This window comes from Myxocyprinus asiaticus, chromosome 25 (genome assembly GCF_019703515.2).
Source record: "Myxocyprinus asiaticus isolate MX2 ecotype Aquarium Trade chromosome 25, UBuf_Myxa_2, whole genome shotgun sequence".
Classification (NCBI taxonomy): Eukaryota; Metazoa; Chordata; class Actinopteri; order Cypriniformes; family Catostomidae; genus Myxocyprinus; species Myxocyprinus asiaticus.
In genome coordinates this window covers 15,339,653-15,366,551 of record NC_059368.1, presented here as the reverse complement: position 1 = coordinate 15,366,551, position 26,899 = coordinate 15,339,653, and the positions used below count along the sequence as shown (strand labels likewise).

General features: G+C 38.0%; 1 protein-coding gene across 1 annotated transcript in view; it reads right to left on the bottom strand.

The window, feature by feature from the left end:
- Positions 1–9,315: 9,315 nt before the first annotated feature.
- LOC127415903 (NBAS subunit of NRZ tethering complex) overlaps positions 9,316–26,899 on the bottom strand; it is a 243,396-nt gene continuing 225,812 nt past the window's right edge. The window contains exon 52 of the mRNA XM_051654908.1: positions 9,316–10,470. Coding sequence (XP_051510868.1) covers positions 10,204–10,470 — 267 coding nt within the window. The 3' untranslated portion in view covers positions 9,316–10,203. The remainder of the gene's footprint in view (positions 10,471–26,899) is intronic.

Here is a 26,899-nt window from a genome sequence, read left to right as displayed (position 1 = left end):
TTCAGTGGAGACAAAAAAATATTGGTACCCTTGGTATATATGAGCAAAGAAGGCTGTGAAAAAAATCTGCATTGTTTATCCTTTTGATCTTTCATTCAAAAAATTCACAAAAATCTAACCTTTAATTGAAGTAAAACAATTGAAAGAGGGGAAATATCTCATTATTAAATAAATATTTTCTCCAAAACACATTGGCCACAATTATTGGAACCCCTAGAAATTCTTATGAGTATATATCTGAAGTATATTCCCATTCATATTTTACATTTTTTTGTTGTTTTTTTTTTTTGTGAACCTGGTTGACTAGGAACATGAAATTGTTTAGCCACAAATTCCTTTTTCACATGGGTATAAATATGAGGTAATACACAGGCCAAATTCCCTTAATCATCAATCACAATGGGTTAGACTTAAGAATATAGTTCTGATGTATGGCAAAAGGTTGTTGAGCTTCACAAAATGGGAAGTGGCTTTAAGAAAATAGCCAAAGCATTGAAAATACCCATTTCCACCATCAGGGCAATAATTAACATGTTCCAATCAACTGAAGATCTTAAGAATCGGCCTGGAAAAGGACGTGTGTCTATATTGTCTCCACGCACAGTGAGGAGGATGGTAAAAGTGGCCAAAGAATCTCCAAGGATCACAGCTGGAGAATTGCAGAAATTAGTTGGGTTTTGGGGTCAGAAAGTCTAAAAAAAAAAAAAATAATAATATCAGACATTACCTACATCACCACAAGTTGTTTGGGAGGGTTTCAAGAAAACAAGCCTCTGCTCTCATCCAACAACAAACTTAAGTGTCTTCAGTTTCCCAGGCACTAATGGAACTTCAAATGCGACCGGGTTCTATGGTCAGATGAAACCAAAAAAAAAAAAAGAGCTCTTTGGCAGCAAACACTAGAGACGGGTTTGGTGCACACAGAGATGAAGATGTTCCCAATGCCCACAGTTAAATTTGGTGCTGGATCTTTAATGTTGTGGGGCTGTTTTTCTGCCAGAGGTCCTGAACATCTTGTTCGGATACATGGCATCATGGACTCCTGGACCTGGACCTGGCTGCTTCTGCCAGAAAGCTTACAATGGGCCCTGGTTGGATCTTCCAACAGGACAATGATCCAAAACAAACATCAAAATCAACACAAAAATGGTTCACTGACCACAAAGTCAAGGTTCTGTCATGGCCATCCCAGTCCCCTGACCTGAACCCCATAGAACATTTGTGGGGTGAACTGAAGAGGAGAGTACACCAACATGGCTGCAATGTTTAGGTAGGTGGCACGTGTCAAATTGACCTCCACATGAATGGCCGGACCTAGCGTTTCCCAGCACAACATTGCCCAGAGCATTACACTCCCTCCACCGGCTTGTCCTCTTCCCACAGTGCATCCTGGTGCTATCACTTCCCTATGTAAATGGCAAACACATAAACGGACGTCCACATGGTGTAAAAGAAAACGGGACTCATCAGACCAGGCGACCTTCTTCCACTGCTCCAAGGTCCAGTTCTGATGCTCGCATGCCCATTGTAGACTCTTTTGAGGGTGGACAGGGGTCATCATGGGCACTCTGACCGGTCTGTGGCTACACAACCCCATATGCAGCAGGGTGCGATGCACTGTGTGTTGTGACATATTCCTCCCATAACCATCATTACAATTTTCTGTGACTTGTGCCACCATAGACCTTCTGTCGGTTCGGACCAGACAGGGTAGCCTTCTTTGCTCTCATGCATCGATGAACCTTGGGCGCCCAACACCCTGTCGCCAGTTTGTGGTTTGTTCCTCCTCAGACCACTGTCAGTAGGTACTCACCACAGCTGACCAGGAGCACTCCACAAGCCTTACTGTTTCAGAGATGCCCTGACCCAGTCGTCTGGCCATAACTATTTGGGCCTTGTTAAAGTCGCTCAGGTCTGTAATCCTGCCCATTTCTCATGCATTCAACACATTGACTACGAGAACTGATTGTTCGCTTACGTCTAATCTACCCAGACCTTGACATGTGCCCTTGTTAGTAGATTATCAACATTATTTGCTTCACCTGTGATTGGTCATAATGTTTTGGCTCATCAGTATATATATATATATATATATATATATATATATATATATATATATATATACAGTTCTGCTCAAAAGTTTGCATACCCTGGCAGAAATTGTGACATTTTTGGCATTGATTTTGAAAATATGACTGATCATGCAAAAATCTGTACTGTTCAATCACTTATTAAGAAGTGGAAAATTCAGGGATCTCTTGATACCAAGCCAAGGTCAGGTAGACCAAGAAATATTTCAGCCACAACTGCCAGAAGAATTGTTCGGGATACAAAGAAAAACCCACAGGTAACCTCAGGAGAAATTGCTCTTGAAGGACTAGGCTGTTTTTGGAGGCTCCTTATATACTATGACACAATTGCCTCACCTGTTTAACATCTCCTGTTTCACATTGCTTTATTTTAACTCGTCAAATTGTAATTAGTCTTAAATTGCCCATCTCAACTTTTTTGGAGCATTTTGCAATCATCTGATTTGAAATTACTGTACAAAAAAATCCATTAAAATTCACAAGGTAAAAAAAAAAAAAGAATCCGCAGAAATGCCGCTCAATGGATGTTTTTTGTTTTTGGCACTGTAACAAAGGTTCAGGTTGGGCAGATGAGGAGCAAGCGGGAACCGGTTTCCACAGTTCAAGACAGTCAAATAAACAGCAATCGCTGTATAGCTTCACTCAAAACATAAGACGGCTTTTCAGCATCACTCAAATAAACAGTCTGCTTTTCAGCTTCACACAACACAAGACTCTCTCTCACGGGTCAGACACAACGACTCTGGTCTGTCTGTCACTCTCCTCTCTCTGTGAACTGGCTGTCTTTTTATCTCCCCCGACTCTCACTGTGAACATAGAGATGGTAATTAGTCACAATTAATCTCAGATGGATGTCCTTACTGCTCTCTCTCTCCCCAGATGGGCACTCAACCATGCCCTCACCTCCATAGGCACCATATTCTGAGTAAATTCTAGAGATTGATATGAGTGAAAATCCCAGGAGATCAGCAGTTACAGAAATACTCAAACCAGCCCGTCTGGCACCAACAATCATCCATGCGATTATCTAATCAGCCAATCATGTGGCAGCAGTTCAGTGCATAAAATGCAGATACGGGTCAGGAGCTTCAGTTAATGTTCACATTAACCATCAGAATGGGAGAAAAATTTGATATCAGTGATTTGGACCTTGGCGTTACTGTTGGTACCATATGGGCTGGTTTGGCTGACTGGTGTATGTATGTATGTATGTGTGTGTGTGTGTGTGTGTGTGTGATATATATATATATATATATATATATATATATATATATATATATATATACACACACAATTGCAATCAAAATTACTCAACCCCCCCACGACAGTAAGGATTTACAAAGGTAAGCCTTTCTGATGACCCAGAATTTTTAAACTTTACATCTATATCAGTTAAGTGACACATTCAAAGTCATAGTGTGAATATATAACCTAATATTTCTAAATAGCAGGATTTGTTAAAAATACAGCCATGTCATAATTATTCAACCCCTATTGCATGTAGCCATTTCTTAAATATGTAAGAATACACAAGTAATTGTTTTAAAACAAAATTAAGTCATCAATCTGCAATGGCACTTATGTATTTGCTTATGTAAGCAAAAATGTATTTTTAATTGCAAAAAATGCAATTAAAAAAAAGCTGTCTCAAAAGCTAATAGAGGAGAGTATTTCATTACTCAAGAAAGATCATGCTATAAGTACATTTTCAAGGCACTTCAATTTCCAATAGACAAAGTTGGCAGCACCATTCATAAATTTTTTAAATATGGTACAACAGCAACCTTCTTGGGGTGTGGAAGAAAGCAAAACTTCACCAAGGGAAATGTTGACTTGAATATTCAAGAAGTAATAGGAAAGAAGTAGGAAAGACCTGTGGAATCCTGGAAGAAGGTTTTATAGACGTATGACACTAAACTGAAAATGAGTTTTAGACCCATGGGTCAGCAGTATGTCTGGAGTAAGATGAAAAGGTGATGACAAGAACGACACCATCCCCACAGTCAAGCATGGAGGTGCGTCAGTCCTGTTATGGGGGTGATTTGCAGCTGCAGGAAACGGCTATCCTGACTATGTGACTGACACCATGGGTTCTTTCAGGTATCAGGCCATTTTGGCATGAAAAATGTGATGCCTTCAGTGTGTAAATTGTTGCTCAGTGATCACTGGACTTTGCAGCAAGACAATAACACCAAGGATACATCCAAGATGTCCAAAATCTGGTTCAGGGATATGTCGTGGAATCTCCTTAAATGGCCCTTTCAGTCCATCATTAAAATCCCATTGCAAACCTTTGTTGGGATTTCAAGGAAGCAGTGGCAGCACAGAAACCAAAGAATGTCAATGAGCTGGAAGCTTTTGCTCATGAGAAATGTGTAAAAATTCTAATAGAGAGGTGTCCGAAGCCTGAGAACACTTACATGAAACATTTATTTGCTGTTATTAAGGATAAAGGATGCTCCACAAATGATTGACTTTGGGTGTTGAATATTTTTGACATGACATTTGTGGAGAGAATTAGTTATTTTTTATTTTATAATTTGAGTAAACTGAACTCTTTGTTCTAAAAATCACTCAAATGTGTATTAAAAACGTACTTTGACTGTTTACTGAGGTTTTAGTTGATGTGTTTTAATTCACATCACCAGAATGTATTGCTGGTCAGGGGGGTTGAATAATTTTGATTGCAACTATATATATATATATATATATATATATATATATATATATATATATATATATATATATATATATTTTTTTTTTTTTTTACTGTCTCTGGATTCTTACATACGCCACATAATATTAACTTTAAGCCCCAAAAATATATATCAAAATGTCTTTGAACTAACTCATTTAAAACATTTTCATCCTAAAGTTATTCATATTTTTAATAACTTTCGTTCACACACACGCACACGCACACACACACACACACACACACACCAGCTTCATATTACTGACCCAATGAACGAAAAGATCATGTTTTTTTTCTTTAGACATACTAGAACCATGGTTTTATTTGAATTTTCTTGGAGTACCATGTAAATACTCTTTTATCTGAATATGGTAATCATTTAGAATCACAGTATATATATATCAAAGTACCATGGCATTGCCAACTGATATCATCACAGTACTTTTGTTAGAGATCCTACACTATCCAGACAGGCAAACAGGATTGAGCCATTTTACACCTGGCATTTAATGACATTTATTAAAAAAACAGTTAGCTTTTAAAATTGCATCAACAGATACATCACTATATAGAATAGATGGCATGGAATATTTTACTAAAAGAGAGAAAAAAAAAATCTCATAAAATATGTTGCTAAGCTAAAAAACTGGCAGTCAGGAGTTATAATTGTCTTCTGTAACCCTAATGAGGTTTACAAACGAATACTGGTTGTTTCCACTGAGCTAATGCTTTCAATTGCAGCTCATTATTCAATCAGCTCTGCTGGGATGGCAAGTCATACACAATCTCATATTTATGCAAAACATGGCTGTCAGTTTTATTGTCTCATAGGCTGTTATTATCATTATGCAGTGCATAAGTGTACCAAATTAATGAAAGCTGCCTCTTGCCATCTAGAACATTGACAGCCATCTAATGATGAGGTGCTGTCTACGTGTAAGCTACGGTGTAATTATTATCTCCTACAGAGCACACACCATAGAGAATGATGGTGTAAAAAACAATTCTGGAAAACACAATCACACGGCCTTGGTTACCCTTCTCTGGTTTGTATTTGCTGAGATGTAATAAAGTCCACGGGGCAGCTTGTTTTTGTGTATTTTTCTTGCTTTTTTATTCTGAATGGATCTGCAGTAAATGTTCTGAAATTGGGCTGAAGCAGTCAGCAGATTTCACTGGTTCTGTGAAATGGGAACTACTCTTTGGAGCCATAGCTTCGACGAGGAGCGCTCCAACATATTGTGTGGTAGCGTCATGGGTGACACAAGGTTAAGGATAAGGTACGTGCTGCAAAACGTATGAGCCAAGAAAACATAATTTTGTAAAACTGTAGGTATAGTAACGTTTCTATGAGACCAGATTGAAGAATTGGGAACTCTTATGAATTATATTGCAGATACTGTACCAAACTCCTCAAACAAGTTTTTGGTGTATATTCTGCAGTTTTGTATTACTATCTTGCAGAAACACAGCCACAGTAGTTGAAGGATGTTTGAACATGGCTCACAACTTTATTTTCATTTGACAGAAATTACAGAAATGTTCTTGATGGAACGCAGGCTATAAATAAACAGTTAAGGGTATTATAGAGCGTAAAACATGCATTTATTTTCTTAATGTGCTTTGTGCTAATTGTTCCTGCTTGAGCCTCTCCATCCTACAGCTGACAACGTATTCAGCCAGTGCTGCCCTTCAACATCACAAACATGTGGCACAGGCAATTAATCTGTGTTATAACTCAAACGGTGATAGTCATTACCGAAACAACATCAGTTGCAATTATGAGTCATGATAAGAAGAGATAATGACTTTGCTGGTGTTTGCGCTACAATAAATTTGCTAATCATGACATGTGTTGTATTCTTCTCCCTTGACAGACTCTCTTGTGGGTGTGACTTCAATTTACAGCCTGCAAATAAAGATGAATTTCAGATTCGGAACAGGACAGCAACAGGAGCTCTCAGAGTGAATGGATCCAATGAAGAACTACATTTTTACATTTTCTGAAGAAAATGTGACTAATGCTTTCCTGGGAAAAACTCGCTACCCTGATACTAGGGTAGATGCAAGATTGCTATGCGGCTGCTAAAGTGTTCTGAATGGTTGTTAGTGCATAGCCATTCAGTTGCCAGGGCGTTCTTGTTGGTTGCAAGGTGGTTACTTACTGGCCCAAGCCAAAAGATATCAAAAGATTTCTCTAAACCAGGGGTGTCCAAACTTTTTCTTAGAAAATAAATAAAATATAGAATGACAGTACATTTTTATGTTTAGAATAATTCAGTGTCACTGCATATCACACAGAGCTACTACTGAGCAGTTTCGTGTGTGACATCATAATAATCAGAATATTTTCCTGCTATGACGTGATTCAAGGAATTACTCTCTCTCTCTATATAACTAATTTAATTATAGTTTATGTTATTTTGTTACTTCTGTAATCTGATTTAAATTTGATCAAAATGATTGCGCTCCCTTTAACTTGGTTGACGAGCAAGTACAAGATGAATGTGCGCAGTACAGGGAGAGATACGCAAGTTTCTCGCGCTCTCTCTTATGTCCTAACACTCAAATGGTGCTGGGAAGTCCGTGAACCATTTTTCATGTTTCAATGAAACATCAGAACAAACCAAATCACTACAATTAATTGAACTTCCCAGTGCTACAAAGGACGCTGTAAGAAAGTATGCTCGGCTCACGCGTCTTTATGCACACTCAATAAAACTCTGCACTGTACAACAACAGCTCTACTCAGTTGTACAATGCGTAGTGGTATCGGGACCTTTTGTCGAGAATCAGTACATGAGCAAAGTATCTAACCTGATAGCAACCCTTTCACAAATGCATCATTTTTCAAATGAACTCTTCCAGTGGATGAAGCCAAGGATGTAACCACATATTCAGGATTGGGGGAGGACCAAATGTGTTAATTTAATAATCAATCACTGAAAAAAACCCATATCAGTAGACCACTATTCTGAATATTGGGGGGGACATATCAGTGTCTATGGTGGTGAAGGCCATGGATGAAGCTGGTGACAACTAAAGAGAATGCACAAGTGGAGACGATGCACTGTGAAATGTGGCTGCATGTGACAGTGACACTCAATGCCAAAATCTGTTCTATTTATAAAATCTCTCGCGGGCCGCATCAGAGCAGTCCGTTGGCCATAGTTTGGACACCCCTGCTCTAGAAGGTTTTCTGGTGAGGCGCTACAACAATGACTTTGTCACTTTCACAGAAATGATGAGCAAACAGCAGATTATCAGTTCATAAACATACTTTTTATCTTATTTCTCTCACAGCATGACTTTATGACATCAAAACACTTTTACTACAGCGCATGACTTAAGGTGAAATATTTTAACTTTTGAAATATTTAACCAACAAAATTTTCAAGCACAATAAAATTGCTTGGTAGCTCAACTGATAGTGTGTTGCACTTATGATGCAAAGGATCGGAGTACAAGTCCCGAACAGCATGCGAATTGAAAAGTGAGCTGAAGGATCATAGAAGCACCACAAAATGTCGAGGTTATATCAGCAATCATGCTTTTATGATGCTATCGGTTAGGTTTAGGGAAGGGAAATTTGTTTTGTTAATTAAATATTTAAGAGTATTAACCTTCAGTACCTCATCTATTTTTGATCTCTCATTTGCTTTTTATAACAGTATTGGTTAGGTTTAGGTTTAATGTTTAGGGTAGGGAGGAAGGTTTTTAAATTTAAACATGAAAAAGCATTAACCTTAAAAACTTTGGGAGAACATTTAGCTCACTTTAAGCATCACACAGTGGACATTTCACATTAGAACTGCCGCTATATGTGCCCAAATGCTTAGAAAAGTAATTGAACACCTCTCCTCAACAAGTCATTTGATTTGAGGTCTGATGAAGAGCAATCAGCTCAAACATCAAATTTCTGGTGAGAACAAAATTTTTTCTCAGGAACAACAGTTTGCCGACCTTGTGTTTTGTCATTTATTTTAAGTCATGCACCTGTATCAGGTGTTTTTAGATGTGAATGCTTCAAATGATGTGAGGCACATTTTAAGTATTAATGATGTCTGTAACATAAATGTGCAGAATGGGTTACATGCCAAAGTTTAATCCTTAGGGTTGAGGGTTTCTTTAAACCCCTAAACCTAAATATGAGCAACAGTTATGCTTGTTTTAGTAAGCACCAGTAATTAATAATAGTGGTGCTCTAGGCTCTCTGGAAACACATTTTTAAATAGATTTTCTTCTTTTTTCAATTTTAGCATGTGATTTTCTTTTTGCCATGCACAAGGTGTTTCAGGTGATATCTTACAGTAAAGTACAACAATATATTAAAAACAGCCACTATATTTATTTTAAAACCATGGATGGGTGCTCTGGTAATAGAACTACTTGTTCACATTCATCTTTAGATTTTTTAATATATATTGATAATACTTCGTTGCCCAAGTTGTGCACTGCACCAAAACCCATTATAAACTACAATAATAAAAAAAAAAAAAAAAGATGATTAAAGCAAGGCACACCATTCAAAAGTTTTAAATTAGATACATTTATTGAACACTGCTGATAAACCTACCTAAATACACAGACAAGTAAGATTACTGCTCAGTTAGCCAACACAGGTTGTAGTGCATCTGTGTATGTGTGTTAAAACGATCACACCGAATGAGACAGCCTGAAGGCTTAATCTGTTTTATTCAAAAGTAATTAATAACCCTACAATGGGAAAGAGCAAAAGTTGTGTGTGGACCTATCAACCACAAAGCCCCACATACACACACGCAAACACTCTGTCAGCACACATGCAGCGTTTTCAATTCCGAATCCACGCCTGTAATGATTATTAGCGCAGGCTACCGTGACCAAACAGCCAAAGTAATGTAATTACACCCGTGTCACCGAGCTTCACTCAGGAGAGAGAGAGGGCGATAGAGTGTGAGAGAGAAATTCTGTGCAATGAGAAGGTGATTTGACTCCTTTGTCAAAAGGAAAATATCCTGTACAAACAATAAAGAAATAGTTCACCCACAAATGAAAATTCTGTCATCATTTACTCACCCTCATGTCAGTCCACACCCATATGACTTTCTTTTTTTGGTGGAACACAAAAAGAGATGAAGAACGTAGTTGGTCACTTTTTTGTAGCCAATTCATTGTAATTGTATGGAAAACAGCAACCAACAACAATCTTTAAAACATCTACTGTGTTTCATGGAAGATAGTAAGTCAAATGTATTTGGAGCGACATGAGGGTGAGTAAATGATGACAGAACTTTCATATTTGGGTGAACAATCCCTTTAATTATGACTTAAGTTTGTGATTTCTATTTCATGCCAATGTCCCTTTTAACACTTTGATCCAGCTGAAATAAAACAGTGTCCTTTCTTTATTGATTAGTCTGTACCCACATGGTCACCTCATAGCCATTTTCTAATGACAGCGAGTGCACTGTTAAAAGTGAAGTGCCCTGGGTGAGATCCTCGATAGGACAGGAGCAAGGAACCAGCCTGAGCACTGTGGCCGGCCTGGTGAAGCTCTTGTGCAGCCTTCTCCACATCCCAGTCCCCCTGAGCCAGCATGTGAGAGACCAGCGGAGGATACAGGGCTGTGTCCACACAACTGATCAACATCCCAGCATTCAACAACAGGGAGAGGAGCTCAGAGTCACACAAATCCTCAGTCACCTAAAGAGTGAGAGAGAGAGAGAAAGGGGTGGTGGAGTAAGAGGGGGTAGAGACAGAGAGAGAGAGAGAGAGAGAGAGCGACAAGCCATAAGAGGGCAGAAAAAATCAATTTCAATAAACACGACAAACAATCTGTGCGTGAGCAAACCACCCACTACACACACACACACACACACACACACACACACACACACACACACACACACACACACACACACACACACACACACAAAATAATTGATTTCAAGAGCTTATATAAACCAGTTATTGTTATAAAACATTTATTACACATAATAACACCCCTTTGGCGCCTCGTATTTTTCTTGGGTGATCCGATCACAAGTTTTCAGGCAGGATGCTTATTGCTGTTTACACCTGGTGGTAGTAATGTGTGTCTCAAAGTGTCACTAATGGTTAACTGACTAAAGGACTCAAGATGGCTCCGAGTATGGCTGCTGCGTTGCGAGCTCTGACACAACATTGCAGTTTTTTGTTCGTTTTGTTTACAATTCTTATGTTTTTTGTCTTGGATGTTGTCTGCCTTATTGTCTATGACAGACAAACACTTTTGGACATTGGTTCTGCAATTGCACACTGTAAACCTGACTTTAAATACCTCAGTGCCGACTTAAACAGGGCTTAAACAGCTCGCTGTGCAGCTGGATCCTGGACTTCCTGTCAAGCAGACGCCAGGTGGTTAGAATGGGCAGCAACATCTCCTCATCACTGACCCTCAACACTGGAGCCCCACAGGGCTGTGTTCTCAGCCCACTCCTGTATTCCCTGTACACACATGACTGTGGCAACGCATAGCTCCAATGCCATCATTAAGTTTGCTGATGATACGACGGTGGTAGGTCTGATCACTGACAATGATGAAACAGCCTACAGAGAGGAGGTGCACACTCTGACATGCTGGTGTCAGGAGCACAACCTCTCCCTCAATGTCAGCAAGACAAAGGAGCTTGTGGTGGACTTCAGGAGAAAAGACAGAGAATACAGTCCCATCGCCATCAATGGGGCACCAATGGAGAGAGTCAGCAGCTTCAAGTTCTTCGGTGTCCACATCACTGAGGAACTCACATGGTCCGTCCACACTGAGGCCGTTGTGAAAAAGGCTCATCAGCACCTCGTCTTCCTGAGACGGCTGAGGAAGTTTGGAATGAACCGCCACATCCTCACACGGTTCTACAGCAGCACTGTAGAGAGCATCCTGACTGGCTGCATCACTGCCTGGTACGGCAACAGCACCGCCCTCAACCACAAAGCCCTGCAAAGGGTGGTGCGAACTGCCAGACACATCATCGGAGGTGAGCTTCCCTCCCTCCAGGACATATATACCAGGCGGTGTGTGAAAAAAGCTCGGAGGATCATCAGAGACTCCAGCCACCCGAGCCATGGGCTGCTCTCACTGCTACAATCAGGCAGGCGGTATCACAGCATCAGGACCCGCACCAGCTGACTCCATGACAGCTTCTTCCCCCAAGCAATCAAGACTTTTGAACTCTTTATCTCTAACGATCAATATACATCAGCACTGCACTTTTATTAATCTTATTCTCTCACACTGGACTGTCATAATTAACAGCACACTGGCAACTGACTATCAACCGACAGCTTGAATGTCAATACAGTACAATACAACCTCCTGTATATTTATATATACTATATATACTATTTTTATTGTATAATGTGTATTCTATATTGTGTGTATTGTATACTGTACATTGTCTGTTATTATTTGTATATTGTGTTGTGTGTAATTATGTGTATATTAAATTTTAAATTGTGTTGTGTAAATCTGATGTTTATTGTAAATTGGTATATGTCTCATCACTGTCGTGACTGCTATGTTGCTCGGAACTGCACCCAATACTTTCACCCACTATTGCACTTGTGTATATGGTTGTGTGACAATAAAAGTGATTTGATTGATTTGATTTGAATTGTGATCGGATTTCAAGGTAAGGGTCTGTGATCTTGTCAGTACTTACTACATCGTGTTATGGCATGTTTTAAAGTGGAAAAAGGTTTAAAAAAGGGCACTGTGTTGCTAACAAATATACTTTTAATAACAGCACAAACAAAACTTTAATTGATATTATAGTCGAATACCTGTACTACCTGAACTTCAGGTGTGCTTCACATGATCTGTTTTACTACATGTTGATATCAGGCATACTGAATGTTCTGTTTAGTATTGTGCATGTATATGTATGTGCTTTTCCATAGTGTTCCATTGGATGTTTTTTTTTTTTTTTTTCCGAATAAAGTCGTACATAACTGGTAACTTTATTAAACCATGGGCTTCTGACCAGTTCCGAATGTGGTTTGAGTGAACCAATCCAATTTTGGACTCCTTTTACACCTGTATTTAGCAGTGTCAACTATAGGGCTGGGCACTGATACAGATTTCCTGATTCTATTATGATTCACAAGCTCTCGATTCCATTCCATTATGATTTTGGTTCGGATCGATTTTGATTAATTTGGGTATATTTTAGTAATAATGTCCATTTTGCTTATATTTAAAAGAAATTATCTCTCAAATATTGCTTTTAATTATACAAGGGAACATCTAACTTGGAATTACAGTATAAAAATATTAATTTTAATTTTTTTATTTAATCATTAGTTTTTAATTTTGTCATATTTTAGCATTTTAAAAATGTACAAAATCCATGTATTCCAAAAATTAATGTGGTATTGACATTAAAATGGCATATATTATATTGAAAATAGAAATTTTGTTACACTGTAAATGTATAAATTGCATTGGTGTAAATTGCACACCTTATTTGTACTATTTACACGTATTTACATTAATATGTTAAACAAGCACTTAAAAGGTACTGTCTCTTTAAGAATAACGGCAGCTCAGCAAGCGTCTCACAGAAGTGTTTTGTTTGAGTGCATATTAACCAGAGCGGGGTCATAAGGCTTCTTTACCACATGCTATGTGCAATTAGAATTAAATGTTTCTTTCTTTGTTGTTTTTGACCCACAACTGATTGTAAAGAACAGAAAAGGATATTAAAACAGACATTCTTCAATGACAAATGGATTGCGTGGATCTCGTCTTTGGATACACATTACGAGTCAAACCAAACTTTTACTCTCAACATGCACTGAAAAGATGTCCAACCTAGTGTAACAGAATGAACGTTAATATAACTACATTTCTGCAAACTGACTTTACATGTCGCTCTCTATGTTTTGCTGAAGTTTTGGTGAAATTAACACTAGAGGCGCTACAACAGCTGTGCGTTTTATTCACTGACACAAATCACGAGTACAATTTATGACTTGCTAAACACTTCTTTTCACACTATTACTCACAAACTGCTTATGATATCAACACACTTTAACGCATAATTTGAAAAACTATAAATTTTAAAGCTTGTTTTACAGACCCACCTTTACACATTTATTCCAATATAATTAGCTTGCATGATAGCTCACCTGATAGAGTATTGGACTTTGTACTTGAAAGACTGCGGTTCAAGACCAGTCAAGCATACAAGCTGACACGTTAGACGAAAGTGCCATAGAGGTGACACAAAATTATGTTTGCTTCAGAAAATGTGCTTTTCATGTGATATTCGTTTTTAAAACACAATCGATGCCGATATCCAGAGAGCAGGGTGGCCGATAGGTTGATACAATGCTGATATATCACACAATTTAATAAAGTAAATACAGTAACAAACAAAAAACTGCTATTTACTCAATTTCACACAAAACTTTGTAAACAAATTACAAAAAATAAATAAATAATTTTGTATTTGAAATGGTAGATAGCAGTTTCTCCTGATTTCTGTTTAGTCATCACATTTTAGTAATTTATTTGCACATTAAGAAATTGTTAATATATTAGGGATAAGGAAATAACAGTACACACAATAGTCCAGCAACTACGGATGGCATGTCCACGTTAGCAATCGCATTTACTCAAAAAATACAGAATCAAACCAATTGTACATACAGTGCACAGTGAATAAGACTTTTACTTATAGCACACGTGAAGCGCTTTTACCTTGAAGTTGCACCAGAGACTATTAAGTAGAGATGGGCCACTTCTATAAAATGAATTGGAGAAATTAGAATACCCAACTGCAGCCAATGGTCAACGGATGTAGATAGGAAGTCCCACCTTACAGGTAAAAGAGCCAATCACCTTTTAGATACAGACATCGCCTGTCAATCAACTTGAGAACGCACATGCGCATTAGCTATAAAAGCTGGAAAAATTAAGTTTTTTAGCGTAATCTGAGGTAAAGAAGCACCATTTATAATACCAGTGTTGTCAGATTTTACTTCTGATTTGAAATATGTTCTTTGATCGTAATCTTGACCTTTTGGAGATTTGGTCTTTGGTCTTTCCCCATTCAAGTAGATAGGAGCTCCACTGTCATGACAGGAAATAGCCTCCTGAGAACGTTCCAAACATGGCCGACAGTGGACTGACTTGCTAGAAAGCAAGCAGCAGCAATTTCCTGACAGTTTAAACAGCCTGGATCGCCTGCTTGGATTGTGACCACTGACCATCATGATTTGTGAATCAGAGGAACTTTTGATCCTGAAGTTTTGATTCTGGCAGATAGAATAGACCCTTCAGAGCAATATATTAGATGAGATCTTGACAGGAAGAAAATGCTGGATTTTCGTGAGGTTCGTGAATCTGTTTAAACGAGATATCTGCATATTTGCAAACGGTATATAATAAAAACGTTTTATTGATATTTGCCTTTTATCATTAGAAAAGAAATTTAAAAGTGACAGGGAACTGCTAAGGAGAGACTGATAGAATACATGCTTTAGAGGTAAATAAATGAGCACTCCATAGGTTGCTGGATCTGCTTAAGTTGCGAGGTTGGATTATTACATCTGTTTAAACGAGATATGTGCATATTAGCAGACGGTATATGATATTAGTTTTATTGATATTTGCCTTTTTATCAATAGACAAGACAGTTAAATGTTACAGGGAACTGTTGAGGAGAGAGAGGGAGAATGAAACAGGCGAGCACTTTAACATTATGCGCTCAAACGTGTCTGCTGTGGCTCTGATATGCGGACCGTTTGAATGACACTGTGTTGCACACCGGTCTATTATTGTAGTAACACAATGCACGTAACAACAAAACAAACCATTACTGGTCGTTTACATGTCTCAGTCACTTCACATGCAAGCAGGCGATTTTTGGCACCCTCAAGAAAAATGTATCACCCGATGCCAATAATTTAAAAAGTCAGAATATCGGCCGATTTATCGGCCTCTGCGATATATTGGTCGACCACTAGTAAAGATGTCTGTTTTTTTCACCTCTCATTTATCTTTTAGGACATTATTGGATTGGTTAGGTTTAGGCTAAAGTTTTATGTTAGGTTGGTACGTTTTACTCATGAAAACTCTAAAGTTCACCATACAATTACACCATTATTTTGCTTGCTTTTGGCGTCCCCCACTGGACATTTCACTGGGAAACTGCAGCCAAACTACTAAATCCCTAGCGAGTGAAATCTGAAAATTTACCAGCCAGTGGCTAATCGCATAAATTTTTTAGTCACATAGAGGGGAATGTGGTTATATATGCGAGTGATTTACTTGCATTGTAGAAGTTTGTGCATAGAGTAAAAGATTGTTCTTAGGATTTAAAAATCAAAATTGCTGTTGTTCAAATGAAGATCAAGATTAATTTTACCAAAACCTAGTCAACTTGTGTGATTGGATCATGCAAGACAAATGTTAACACCAGGAGTAAACAGGGCTTATCAAGTAATAATCATGCAGTAAGAGCAACTAAACTGAGTAAATCTGCAGCCTTCGCCAGAATAAAGCTTATATACTCACGTCTGCCTTTTCCCAGACATAATATTCCATGTAATGTTTATCTATGCATGTTATCTAGTGACCATGTTGCTCCTTTATGTCTGGAGGAGGTATGATATAAATGAACTCATAGAGAGATGTCCCAGTCTCCCGAGACCCCTGGACAGCTAAGAAAGACCAGGAGCCACTCTCTCCTCTGCCCTACTCTTGTCTTTTCAGCATAAATTATTCAACCGCAGGCTTTAAAGGTGGAGAACACAGAGAAGAGGTTCTGTTGGAGTCAGCACAGTGGAAAATCAATTATGTGCTAAATTTGATTAAAGGCAAGCCAATGCCAGAAGATGTGATGCAATTCGACTGTGGTTGCCTGTATGTCCTCATATTAAATGTGACATGAAGTTAATAGCTGATATAAAACCCTCAAACAAAGTTTATGTATAACATATTGACATCACACAATGTTTCTGATGCCTATGGAAAGAGTTCTGTTTGACAGTGATCAACCTAGTATACAGACACACACGTCCACATGCACATATACACTAGGGGTGGGAATCAGTAGGGACCTGGTAATACGATATTACATCTGGGTTGCGATACAACAATAGTGATCCTTTATGTTCAGATTCAAAACTGATATATTGCAAATTTTGGGGTGGGGTGGAATAATAGGGTTCAAAACAGTGTTACTATGAATGCAAACTTTAATACAGTGAAAAAGACACTCTATTAGCATAACATAAATATATATAAATAAATAAAAATTTCCAACATTCTTTTGAATGTCCATGTACTAAAATAAAATATTTGATGCCATGAGTGTACCTTCATTTACTATTACTATTATTTTGAATGGCCATGGAAAATGAAGCAATGTGATAATTTTACCTGGTCGCAAAAAGTAGTCTGTTAATTTACCTGATGAACTTTCACCTTTTGCTGACGCTTTATGCTTCGCAGAGCTAATGTGTGCTTCTAAATCACTTGCATCTTTATTAGCAACTGACACATAAGTGCCAGCTTTACATGTCGTACATTCTGCTTCCCACGGATCTCGACCTGGATGAAAGCATGGGAATTTTTGTGCAAATCTTCTGCAAATTTGCACTTTCGTTTGGGCATTGTTTCCACTCAGCTGTTATTTGCAGCTACTGTCAAGCAACTGTTTGATGCCACAACCAGACAAAACACAACAGTGCTTCACGCGTTCGCGGAGAGATTGACAGGGAGGAATTTGGCCAATAGTTGCTGCAAGCCTCTTATAATCAACCAATTGTTGTGTGAGAAGGCGGCACTTACAAAGAGGGGTTAAAGCAATGCAAATATATGTGCACACACAATGAAGTATTAGACCAGATGCACGTCATAATGCAACTAAAGCCAAATCCCAGACATTTTCGCAAATTTAGAAATCCCGGTCGGACGCTTTTTTAAGGTCTGAAAAAGAGGACATGTCTGGGAAAAAGAGGACATATGATCACCCTACAAAAACCCTTGTCTAGCTGTATGGAGAATGTGTAAATACATCTTTACAAATTAAGCAAGGTATAGACTTTCTTTGCATTTTGGTCGAACACAAATAATTGAGTGTTTTTTGACCTAATTGCCCTAAGTTAAATAAGTTTCATCTTCTCACACGCCTGCTCTTTTATTCCCCCAATATATTAATATGATTACAAATATAAATGTAACTAACATTTTTGATTCTCTGCATTAGAATATCGATACAGTACCGTGAGGTAAAATATTGCAATCCTTTGAATTATGTTTTTTTCCCTCCTACCTCTACTATACACAAACTTGTTTGATACTGATGGCTTCAAATGCTGCCAAAATGTGTTATCTTTTTCTTTTTCTTCCTCTATCTTGACATTTATGTGTGCAATTGAGAGTGAAAAGCAGAGTAATTAAGAGAGCAAATTAGAAAAAGAGAGAAGGTAATCGAAGCGCTCTGAGCGATACTGACACTGCAATTATGTGTGATATCAATGATCTCAGCCACATTCATCCATTCATGCCTGGTTATCATCTGTGTGTGTAAGTGTATGTGATTGATTCTGAGAAAACCATCCATTTTGATGATTAACCCTTTGATGCATGCCATCCACTACAGTGAACAGATGTTTAAAAGTAATTTTTAACCACTCAAGGTGTGATGTTATATCCAAATGAGGATGGCTGATTACCTTTGTCCCTTTCTCATAGTTCATACATGACTGTCCTCTTTTTATTTCATTGTGCTTTTAATTTAAGAAAACATTTATTCAACATGGCTGCCAAAAGTGAAGGTGCACCAAGTACCTCTGGAATATCCACTACAATGTTCTATTGATGTGGACAGGAAATGCATCAAATAAAAAGATTGGGATTGATTATATTCTTGTTTTGAATGCATCATCCATAAATGGGTTAATAGAGACACGGTTTGAAACAAAAAGTGCTTTGAGGGCATTTTTAAAAGCGAAACATGGCACAGCGGTCAAAGATGTCCATCTAGTGCATGTTTACAAGAAAAAACAATTAAAAAACAGTGCAGACGGATGTGAAAATACATATGTGTGAACGGCCCTACAACTGACTAACGCATGGTCTCTTGTAGCTGATTGCTTTATTTACCCAACTTGCAACATGCGATTGGAACATGTTGTGATCACAGCAATTAGAAGAACCTTCTACTGAACAATCATCTACATCTCCAAATTTTTATATCATAAAACAATACATTGTGACTCTTTATTTTCACTCATTGTTCATATTCTCTGACATATGTGAGGGCGAATTTCTCCTCCCCTGCTCAAATCCCCATCATGTTTTCACTCTTATTTTCTCTTTCCAGCTGAGCAGCCTGTGGGGAGCCGTCAGAGACAGAGCAGATGGAGCTAAAAGGTTGAGGAACAGCAAGTGAGAGTGAAAAACAGAAAGATTGTGTGAGAGAAATTGAGAGAGAAAGATGGAGGGAAAAGAGGATGATATAGAGGGAGGAGAGCAGAGCAGGAAGTCAGTCAAAGCTAAAATGTCGAGCGTTGAACTGTGAAAAAAGATCGGCCAGCTGTAGAAACCACTTCATAAAGAGGGAGAGGCAAAGAGGAAGAGAAAAACAGCATGGAAGGGAGAGAGAGAGAGAGAGCAAGTGAGACAGCAAAGGACCTATAATGTTTCAAATGCATACTGATGATAAAAATGTGTCTCTTGAACAATCATTTCAATTTTTCTTCATTTGAAGGGATGAAGATGTGAATATGAGAGAGCAGTAATGTGCTGTTAAGATATTCTTCTCCTCACCTCATTCCAACAGATAGACGAGAGCAACCCCTCGTTCTTCTGATTGGAACTCCATTTCTGATCATTTCAGGGAGAACAAATAAAACGAGAGAAAACATGCAAACTGCATTCACTTATAGAGTAGCATATATATTTATTACACAGCTCTGTTGAATACTTGACTCTGATTGGCCAGTTGTAGCATTCTGCAGTCAAACATTATTGTAAATTGACAGCTAAACTGCATATTTGACCACGTACTGTATATTTGACCCTCTTTCTAAACCGATCTCCTACACAATGCTCATTTTTCGCACTCTGCATTCATGTCTATTTATGTACTGATTGGTAAGTAGCCAAGTAATAATTGAAAAAAAAAATGTACATGTCAGCTGGTCATTATTGCTAAATAAACCCCTTATGGGGTTTATTTACCAATAATGACTGACTGACTGTACGTTATCACTTACATACTGTATATTAAGCCCAATGACTGGGTTTATTTATTTTGCATAGCATATTAAAGGAAAATCATTGCAGAAAAACAGAATAAATCAATTTGACAAACATACAACCAAAAACATACACTTCTGATGGTTATTATTACTGTATTTTTGTATGGATGGATGATAGAATACAGGCCAGATTGTTCTTGGCATGACAACGAGCGTGTATGTCAGAGAGAGAGAGAGAGAGAGAGAGAGAGAGAGAGAGAGAGAGAGAGAGAGAGAAATTTCTCTCTGGGTGATAGATAGACAAAGAGAGAAAAATGAACAAAATGAGAATAAAGGCATGCAGATGGCATCAAACCTCTACAGACCTTTGGTTGTATAGACTTTTGACAAGTGAGCTACAAGGGAGATGTCAGTGTGTGTGTTTGCAGACATAGCACATGAGGAAGTATTTGAATTTTCTTTGATGATAATTTTTCAAATATTTTGTGTTCAATTATTAAAGCACTAGATGAGAGACACTGTCTAGGAGAGAGCAGGGAAGGCATTATGACATCTTCCTCGGGTGTTCCTCGGATGAGCTTCCTCTCACGTCAGTGCCGTCCCGTCGATGTCTACTCAGCAGTAAAGCTTCGAATTGCAGAAGGTGTAAAGCCAAATTTACTTAAAGCTACACAATATAACTTTTGGCCCTCTAGCTAAAAAAGAAAACTGCATGAGTCTTGCAGAAGAACATTGTTTTGGTTGTGCTTCGGCTCTGCTCCTCTGCACGGATGAATGTGGTTCGAGGCACCGGTGTACACATGGATACAGGACATCTTATCAGAGCAAATGGACAAATAAATAACGAAAGAAAGGAAAAGACGGATATCCGAAAACATGTCATCTGAGCAGGTAAGTGCCATATCTTATGCTGTTGTTTTGACTTATAGGAAACATTGATGTTTTGAAATAAATGACGTTACAAAAGTTAGGCAACGTTCGTTAACATTAGACATAACAATTGCTAGTCTGATAAGGTCAAACGTTGTAATGTTTTTATAAGTGCAGGATATTATGGCCAAATAGACCATGATAGTAACTAATTTATAGATTGTCATTGTTACCAACCAGTGGTCAACATCATTTCAAGACTCACATGTCCTTGGCAAGCCTAGGACTAAAGGATTTATTTATATAAATTATTGCCGTTATAAAGAAAAATACACATGTGTGCTAGCAAGTGAAATGTTCTGCACCGATTACAGTATAATTATTGTATTTCATTACACACACACAGACGTGTGCATAAACCATATATAGAAACCATATCAATAAAATATCTTACTGTTGAGTAAGAAAAAAGTAATCTCTGGTCGCTTTTAAATCCTTTCAGAACTTGGAGTTGTCACCACCTCTGAAAAGCCAAGCCGATATTGATTAGGGTTTTATTACAGACTCTGTCGCTTTCCCTTTTTGCTTGTAGACTCTGTTCTGTTCAGGGTTTCTTTGTTTTTACAACCGCTGATTCCCCGGGGGTTTGCCATTTTGAATGATCCATGGTCAATTTTTCTCATTCGTTGTGACAACAAACTTTCAGCTTCATGCTACTCCCACACCATATACGCACTTGTTACACCTGCAGCATCTACTATCTCTCCAGAACGCCGCCAGAGATCTCCATCTCCGGAATTCTAGCTTTCTCTTCACGAACTACATTTCACATAATCCCCTGCTCAGACTGATTACTCACTCTCCTGTTTCACATTATCCCAGACTATTTAAGTTCTCTGTTTACCTGCATTCAGTGCGAAGTCTTGTTCTGCCTAGTCTGCAATTCTGAGTGTTATTACCATTCCTGTTCTTCGTGTGTTTTTGACTCCTGCCTGATTATTGTATTTCCCTGCCTGCTTGTGAGTTTTTGGTCCCTTTGCCTGTTTATTGGATTACCCCTCTGTCTCTCGGATTTACCTGGTTTGCATTTCATGGACTGTCTCCTCTGTACCAGACCTTTGCCTGTTTTGTCATTTATCCTTTTATTTGCTACTTTGTTGTACTGTTCATATGTTTATTAAACTGCATCTTGGATCTTAACACAACTGCCCCGGCATTTTCGCTACAGAGCTACAGTAGCCGAAGCTTATTTTCTCTGTGTATGGATATGACGTCAACACGCAAGAACGTATGCATGCAATTTCCTGCGAAATCCGCCCAGACAGCTCTAAAATATAAATTGTTATTATAGGTTTATCAAAGTGTATTTGGGTAAAGACATGGTTTGGAAGTTGGATTTTTGTTGCACTCTCTCATTAATAACATTTTGTTCTTTTTTAACAAAAAAAGTTACATAGTGTAGCTTTAATGGAAGAAGTTTATACTACGTGCAGCATAATTTTAAAATTAGTTAGTTGAAAAACAATAAAGAACGCCACGTCCAAACCACACCTATGATTAATTTTAACCAATCATCAATGCTCTTTGATTAGCCGAGTTCACCTAGGTCAAGGATTTCAGGGACGTGCGCAAACAGGAGAACTATCTACAAATGAGCACTTTGCGAAACAAAAACGTCAGTGCATTTCGTCATAATTTTAGGCAAGGTAAAAGAAGCCTCAGTGGCAGTCCTGACTTAAATGGTGCTCTAGACGAGATCAGCCATGAGCCGCCCCATCCTACTGCAGAGAGAGAGAGAGAGAGAGAGAGAGAGAGAGAGAGAGAGAGAGAGAGAGAGCGCAAAAGAGAAAATTTACCTTTGCCTCTCAAAATGTCAAAAGTTACTTGCCAAGCTGAACAAACACTACTTGATTGAGGCTGAATATATTGCTCTCAACAATCAGTGGGCCAAAACATAAATTGCTTGCAACATCTGAAGATAAAATTAAAATGGTTTGGTTTCTTTATGTGGAAATGTTCTTTAAAGGCCCCAGCGGTGAGGTTAATAAAGCAACTTTGATCGCAATGAAACATGCGCACACCCGCACAACCATAAATATTTCAGACCATAATCTTATAAAATGCCAGATAAAGGTAAACCCATCGATCCAGAATAAAATGCCCCCTGCTCTCTAAGGAGTGAACCAGGTGTATGTGCCGATGTGTGTAAGTCTGGTTGCATGTTTTTTGGAGGCACTCTATCTGCATGTGATGCACTGATTAAAAGCACATATGTATACACACACACAAATAAAACAGCAGGATGTGTAACCATGGTCTATTTACAAATGCACATAATGTACACTAATATCTGCTGATGCACACGTGAAACACAAGAATAGCTCATTAAAAATGCATGTTTTTTTTGTTTTTTTTGTGTCTCCAGTTCTTTCTGTTTTTTGTGCTGGCTCTCAGTTGCAGTGCGAGTTTAATTGGAATGACTGAGGGTGTTTTCCATCTCATAAATGATGCATGCATGGCTTTTCTTTTATCATTTAAATCATAAACCTGTTTTGGAGGATAAGATTGGGACGAGGAACGGGTCCAATACACTGCTATGTCTCTGCAGTCCCAACAACTGAGAGGCCCTGCTTGAAAACTGCAAGTGGTTTTATTACTACAGACAACAGTGGCAGAGGAGGGGGGAGACGGGATGAGAAATATATAAATCGCATAATATTATACACACCCCCACACCCACATATTGGACTTTAGCAACAATCTCATTAGTTGGAAATCAGAGAAGATGAAACAGAGAGAAGGGAGGGAGATAAGTGTGCCACACTCACATCAATGACATGCAGAGAGACGCAGGGGATCACTAATATGCCACAGGTACGTTGTTAAGTGAATGAGAAGTGTACTTGGTTGCACCTGGACTGGCAGCTCATTTGTTTTGCTCAACAGGCTCATATCTCTTCCTTAACGGCTGTAATTCATGGAAATTTTTGGCCATGTCTTTTTAGTCCATGTCTGTTAGCTTTAAGGTCATCTTTATCAGGGTTTTTCCTGCATTTAGAATATTTCTGCTGCCACCCAAACAAAATTTCAGGTTACTGAAGCAAATTTATACATGGTAGATATGCTTCTCATCTGAAATGCGGATTTGTGCGGCACACTTGTAGCCTAGTTTTTGCATGAGTGTGGCACAAGCCATCACAGAACCACTCTGCTCTATCCTATTGTATCTTTGTTGCGTGGATGTGTGTGCCTTCACCTGGCTTCCCACAATATGATGGCTCCCGAGATAGGATAGTGCAAAGCAGATCAAGTCCTTTGATATCGAATTGATATTTCAATTCTATTGAGAATATTCTAGTTTAAAGGGCTATGGATGAGATCAAAACCTCTGAAACAGCTAGACAGCCTTGACATTCTAAACAGCACTGAGGAAAAGAGACAACACTGTGCCTACACCAAAATAAAGTTTAGAATTACACATTATCACCCTTACCAACATGTATCATGATTACAGTAACTGTGGGATTTGGACAAAAATGTTATAGTTTTATATAAATAATCCATTAAGTAGCATATATTAATTTGAATCTATTAGACTTTATTTTTATAACAACCGTGGCAGTTTAAATATTCTATATGTATATAGGCTACTATTTGTTCAGAACAAATACTTTAATTTATTTGTAAAAGACTAGCTACATTGACTTAACTACAGTAATGAGAAGCCATCTGTGGTCTTGCCTATGCTTATGGCATTGCACTGCAAATATAAGGGCAAGTACATAAAGGGCTTTAAAGTCTGGACTTCCAAGACTTATGGACAAATTGACCCTTCGCTAAGCCCCACCTTAAAAGCACTTCTGACCAATCCTGTCTTAGCAACTGTTGCCCTGCCGCCATTACCCTGACACACGTTTGCTATTTTGCAATGACAGCCTATGGAAGTAATGTGTGTTTGAGTACTTATAAGTGGGAATTTATAAAAAATAATGCAAAAAATGAAAAAATAAAAATAAAAGAAATAAATAAATTAAAAAAAGAAAGAAAGAAAAAAAAGAAAAACGCCTTTTTAAAAAAATAATCTTTAAATAAATCTGGAGAGGAGCATGTTATGGATGAAACGGTGTCTGCCCACATTCCCAAGTGAACACTTAACATCTGCAGCGACACCTACATTTGCTCATAGGTAAATTAAAACTAATAACTGAACGTTATTTAATTACATATTGATTCAAGTAATAGTAGAAGTGATAGAAAATAAACAGTTCACAGCATCAAAATGAGTGTGTTATGAGACATTATAACAAGCTCTGTTCACTCACACTAATGTTATTTGATGTGTAATCGCTATTAAATTAAGTTTTCCTCTTTTTAAGTGACCGTAATAATCGTTTGTCTTGATTCTGATTCACTGTCTCCACAGTTTTTAATCAAATTACTGTGTAATTTAACAATTTCTTATAAATATGCACTACAATATCACTCTTCATACCAGCCCATGTAAAAATATTATCCATTCAGGTTATGAGAATATTTTGCCAAAAACCGCGCTGTTCACGGCAATCTCCCATTCATTCCTATGGGGAGATCTGCAGTGCTTGTCAGATCGAGCAACCGTAACTAAGGGGGGTGGAGCTTAGTGAAGGGTCAATTATGGACAACATTTTCCTCCTTCGTTATATACTATATGTTCTGTTCAAAAGATGTTTTACATCAAATCATTAAAAGCCTGATGAAAGGAAAACAATATCTGTTATGAGTAGGAAAACAAAATACTTAAAACAGTCCCAACTCAGTAAAGTGGTCTACTCATGGGTACAGTCAAAATATTATAACTAGTCCTATAGAAATAAAGTGTTAATTAAACGAAGAGTTCACAAAGCACCTAAACATTTCAGTGTACAATTCAAAAGGTTCCAGATGCTTTGATAATGAAAAATAACTCATGTCCAATGTAAACATTGAATGCTATTAAGTAATTATGTCAAAATATACATTTACAGTCCATCTGTTCATGGGATAACGGACCAGCAATATTGATGACTCGTCATCCTGCTCTCACAGGCATTGTCTAATAAGATGCTTTCTAGAATGTCCCTCACCCTTATACCACCTGCCTCCAACTAGGAATGGCAAGTAGCAAATTTAGTTTACATCGCAGCCATGAAAACTAAAGCCTATTGGCCATTTAAACAAATGAACTAGTCCTCTGCGACATCCCACCCCAACTTCCTGCTTTAATTGGAAGTGCGTCAACACAGGAAAGAAAATTAATCAGGCAATTTGCTGAGGTCTTTAATATTGACTCTCTATCGCTATGTTTTTTCTGAGCAATAATAAACTCTGACTTCACCCAACACCCATACACCAAGGATGTATATGAATGCACTATAACATGAACTATACAGTTACAGGCATGAAACGGCACATATGTCCACACAATCAATAGAGCTTGTCAAGAGCAGTGAGACAGAAATAAGAGGGTGGATCGCTGGACAGACAGACAGTCAAGAAAAAGCTATTCATAGACACAAATCAAAGACTGAAAAGATTAATCAAAACTATAAACGCTACCTTTATACCAAGTGCTGAGCTGACAAATCTTTCATCAATCAATAACAACAAAACCAATGTTGTTTAATATAGAATTGTTCTCAAGTAAAAGTAATGAACTGCAAACTGAAGTTACATTGAGCTGCAAGTGTTCAACAGAGTTCCACTCCATACAATGTTCCAGAGATATAGCTGATATGAGATTTGCTGAGTGTTGGAATGCACAGAGATGGAAAGAAAAAATAATTACTTAAAATGGTCTAAACCTTTAGATTAAAAAGTAACTGAGCTGAACGGTCGAATACCTACCCTTTATTTCTCTTCTGCTTCCTTCACAATACAAGCTCATTCATCCCCATTTCCTGAACTGTGATTTCTAGGAAAGACCTGGTCTATAGACACAGAACAGTGTAAGTTAACCCCTACAGAGAGGAAAATGAAGGGGTGATTGTCTTAA